This window comes from Eurypyga helias, unplaced genomic scaffold (genome assembly GCF_000690775.1).
Source record: "Eurypyga helias isolate BGI_N326 unplaced genomic scaffold, ASM69077v1 scaffold39852, whole genome shotgun sequence".
Lineage (NCBI taxonomy): Eukaryota > Metazoa > Chordata > Aves > Eurypygiformes > Eurypygidae > Eurypyga > Eurypyga helias.
This window is the reverse complement of record NW_010236041.1, coordinates 3,707-7,914: the sequence shown is the minus strand read 5'-3', so window position 1 is coordinate 7,914 and position 4,208 is coordinate 3,707. Positions and strand designations below refer to the sequence as shown.

The 4,208-nt window shown below is 45.5% G+C and overlaps 1 protein-coding gene across 1 annotated transcript; it reads right to left on the bottom strand.

Moving 5' to 3' along the window:
• Positions 1–630: 630 nt before the first annotated feature.
• Positions 631–2,601, bottom strand: LOC104506120. Its single transcript, XM_010146956.1, has 3 exons — positions 2,441–2,601; positions 1,926–2,143; positions 631–830 (listed from the first exon to the last, which is right to left on the bottom strand). The coding sequence occupies exons 1-3, from the start codon at positions 2,599–2,601 to the stop codon at positions 631–633; spliced, it is 579 nt and encodes a 192-aa protein (XP_010145258.1).
• Positions 2,602–4,208: the final 1,607 nt, after the last annotated feature.

Here is a 4,208-nt window from a genome sequence, read left to right as displayed (position 1 = left end):
GCTGGTGTGGGTCTTCGGGCTCTCACGGCTTTCAAGGAATCATAGAACAGTTCAGGTTGGAAAGGGACCTTACAGAACATGTAGTTCCAACCTTCCTGCCATGGGAAGGGGAGCTTTCTGTAGCACACCGATATTTAGCAGACCAGTGAAAGAGGAATGTTTCTGTAGCAGTGCCTGGCCTCTTAAGAAATTGCCCTTGCGATTTCCACATCACCAGGCCTTGAACACAAAGAAGTTGTTCTTAGGAGAACTGTAACCAAACCGAGGAAGCTGGTTATGTTACACTCCCAAGTAAAGGGTACTCAAACATACTGTACAGCTAGATGCAATCACTGAACTTGCCTCTGGCATTAGCACAAACCAGGAACAAACTCAATCGATCTTAGCCACTCCAGTGGAGTCATCTGGTAGCACCACACTAGGCACAGGCATGCCGTGCTTAGGGTGCTGATGTTGGCTGTGCTGGTCTTGGAGGAGCTGAGCTATCAGAATGAATCCATTTACAGTTCTGTGGACTTTGATGCATAAATTTCTTCATTTTTTCAGCCTGCACTGATCATAGAAGCTGTATGTGCACAATGGTTTTGAAGGCTGAAACTCAGAAAAGTGAATGTAAATGGGTTTGCCCTTTCAGCAGTCCTTCTTTTGCCGTAGCTCAACATCCAAATTTCGCAGGTGTTTCAGAAAGCCACGATTGGGTGAAATCCATCGATGTTCCTTCACTGTTTTGATGGCTTCAACCAAGGAGAGGTGATGATTTATCATGAGATATGCTAGGACTAGGGAAGCTGACCTGCTTACTCCAACTGCACAGTGTACCAGAATCTTAGCTGGTTAAAAAAAAAAAAAAGAAGAAATTATTACCATAGAAGAGCAGTACAGTGGATGAAGTTTAATTTAAAGGGCAGGCAAACCCCTTCTGCCTTCTCCAGCTTGGTCAGAGTAACACCGCAAACATGATGTATTTCTTACCCTTCTTACAGATCACATGAACTGCTAACAATTAAATCTAATTTGCAGTTCTTACACTAGTACGAGAAGTGCCATGAGATCCCAACCTAATCTCAGAAACTGTGGTACATCAAAGAAAACCCTGTTGAAGTAATGAAGTTCTGTTGTGAGAAAGAGGAAAATTGGACCCCTTGGTTTCAGGGGGGCTTACTTAGGTGAACAAGAATGCTAAAATCTGGCCTGAAAGGGTGGCACTAACACATTAGCCACCAAGAAAAATGAGTGGCCTAGTACCATTGCATAATAAGGCAATTTGCTGTGACTGTAATTCTCTTTTGAAGGCAGAACTTGTGATACAGACTCAGACAGCTCTATTAATGCCAGTTTACTCATGCTAAGAAACGGTCCTTTATGTAATACAGGTTAATTAGTATTTTATTGCACCAGTGCCAAGAAGCTCAGTCTCTTGTGCAACACGCTATAAATCTTCTTGGGTAAAGGTAAATCTTTTCCTTGGGGACACAGCCCTGCAGGCCCTGTTCACACAAGAAGCTCATCTGCCATATGTGAGCCTCTTCATGTGGTTGGTGGCTCTAGAAACTTTTGTCTCTTTAGTCATTTGTCCTTAGAAATGCAGCTGCCACAAGAGAGTCTCAAAAGAAGGTGACCAGTTTAAATGTATGGATTTGCTTCTCCCTTTTTGAACCAGTTTTTCTTTCTCTCTACTCTGCCTCCTTTCCTCTCTGCCCCGATCTCTCTCCTGCACCGGTCATCCCTGTTCTCACATCAACTTTTTGGGACCTAGATAGAGCTACACCCACATACCCAGCACTCCCTCCTGCCACCCACCATGCAAGTGACCAGCAGCTGGCAGGAGACCATGAAGTGACTTGTGCGCCACTGAGCTCATGGAGCTGACCTGTTACAAGGGGCTGCCAACTCGCATAAAAATATGACCAACAATAATTTTGTACCTCCTGGCGTGTTCAAAGCGTTGTGGATAAACTGTGCCGCAGAGAAAAAGAACTGGCTTATATCAAAGCTTGGGAGGTCATGGGCTGGTACACCATAGTAATCAATGGTTGCTCCATAAAAGTCCTGGCCTCCGTGGCTGTACACTGTGCCGTGGGCAGCATTTAAAACATGGGTCACACCCATCTTCCACAAAACAAATCTGTTGTGAGCTGTTACTCTAACGAAAAGACAAACACAAACAAATGAGATGGGCACAGAGATACTCCTGGAGCAGAAAAAGCGCTGTGATTGCATCTCCCGAGCTATTTGCTGGAGCATCAGCCCGTGCATTGCTTCTAAGGGCTAACCAAGAAACAAGTGCCAGCTTAGTCATAATTTTATCTCAGAAACCATGCTATCTGCAGCATAAATGACAGCAATTAGCAAAACTATGAGCTGTCTGAAGCCGCACTCATGAGGCACACTAACAGACAGCATATGAGGGAGGTGTGTCCATCCATAAAGCTGTACTTACAGGTCTCCTAAGAAGAGATTAGGCCATACTTCATCAACGTGGTTGCAAGAAGGTCGACCAGTGTTCAGGAGCTGCTCGATTTCTTTAAGGGAGGGAACGTCCACTGTGCATGCCCCAGTGCCTTCGGATCGCTGGGGGCCCTGCGCCTCTGCCTCAGACATGCTGAGAGCCAGGGAGAGACCCCGTTCCCACAGGCCAGAGGCACGGCGCTGTGCGCTGGGGTGCTGCCAGCTCCTGGGGCGGTCACGGGAGAACCAGGAGATGGGCTGGGGCAGGTGCCGGGCAGCAGCTCCCGCCACCAAGGCACGCCGTCCCCACGCCGCACTGTCCCCCGAATCCCTCCCCAGTGCTGGCCACTTGCCTGTACACTACCCTGACAGACACAGACAGTTGAAACAGATGCAGGTACCAAACATGGCCTATCATCAGTAATCTAGAGAAATGTATTTCTTGAAGCTACTACTTTTTCACCAAGTTATCTGAGCCTAACTGTATGCCACACATTGAATCTGTTCTAGTGCAGTCAGTGTTCATCAACATATTGATACAGCGCACCTACCACATGTTGTATGATACCTCCCTCTGCTGAACAGAGAACAAAGAATTTGAGTATAATGGTTGTCAGGTGAAACTTGTAAGCTACTGAATTAGTTTACATAGGAAGGTCTGGTGAGCCACAGGTTGGAGACCTGTCACGTCTCACTGCAATATTAGTAGATCCTTTCAAGTCCAGCAGTGCCTGTGGTTCTGGCTTGCAGGCTGCATGACTCCTGGCAGGGGTCTGTGAAGCTGTCAGTGGTGGAGCTACAGGACAATACACATGAAATGCTGACACTCTTTGTAAGCCTGGCAGCTGGCATGCAGAACCCAGTTCCTCTACCAAAGAAGACCAGAAGAGAAGGTGACCCAAGAGAGTAAGCTTGCTGGTGATACCAACCCCTGTAGAAAAAGGGTGATGAATGGAAAGAACCCTTGGTCAGGTCTAAACCACCATTATTCTACATGCATGTTTTACTATGATGGATAGAGGGTTTGCTTTATTTTATCAAGAGACGTCATGGAGAGCTGTTTGAAACCAAGTATTAAAGTCTGGAGTAATTAACTATGCTTAGGAGTACTCAGGGTGAGAGATGATCCTAATACAAGGCAATAGTTTCCAGTGTCAGGGGGCAAAAGATATATGCAAGAGGAAAAAAAAAAAAAAAGCTACTTTGTTTAGAGTCTTTCATGAAGCAGAAATTGTTAAAATTACATTGATTTAGAGGAGAAACTGTTTAAGAGCCTCCTATATACAAATAGGCCATTAGTTCCCATTACCATATGTGTTCTGATCTAAAAGGTGAAATAAGAGAAACTGCAAGGAACAGTACTGCAGGGCTTATTGGGGGGTGGGCAATGGGACGTGCCCTCAGGCTCTGCTGTGAGTGAGGCAACCAGCTGCCCAGATCTAGCAGAGGAGACAACTGCAAAAATGGTTAAACTTACACTTCAAGCACTTCTTGTATGTCCTTAACATGTTACCTTGATTTTCTGGTTTGGTGGTTGGTTTTGGTTTTTTTTCTTCTTTTGGCAGACCCCTGCTTTTTTAAGATGATTGATATGTGCTCATGAATGAGGAAAACTAACTGTCTGAGCAAGTGAAGTTGTTTAATTTGGTTTACTTTTCCCAGGTTTCTGGGTGGAGGCTCAAGCTGAGGCTTTACTAGCAGATGTTTTCAAATATAAGCCCAGCCCTTTTGTTGCCAATCAAGTTCTGTCAGAAATGTGA

Excerpts from the sequence above, each read along its gene's own strand:
- LOC104506120 (XM_010146956.1), bottom strand. The coding sequence starts at position 2,601 with ATGTCTGAGGCAGAGGCGCAGGGCCCCCAGCGATCCGAAGGCACTGGG. Across the intron at positions 2,144-2,440 it reads AATCTCTTCTTAGGAGACCT|AGTAACAGCTCACAACAGAT; the intron begins GTAAGTACAGCT and ends TCTTTTCGTTAG. Across the intron at positions 831-1,925 it reads CGCTTTGAACACGCCAGGAG|CTAAGATTCTGGTACACTGT; the intron begins GTACAAAATTAT and ends TTTTTTAACCAG.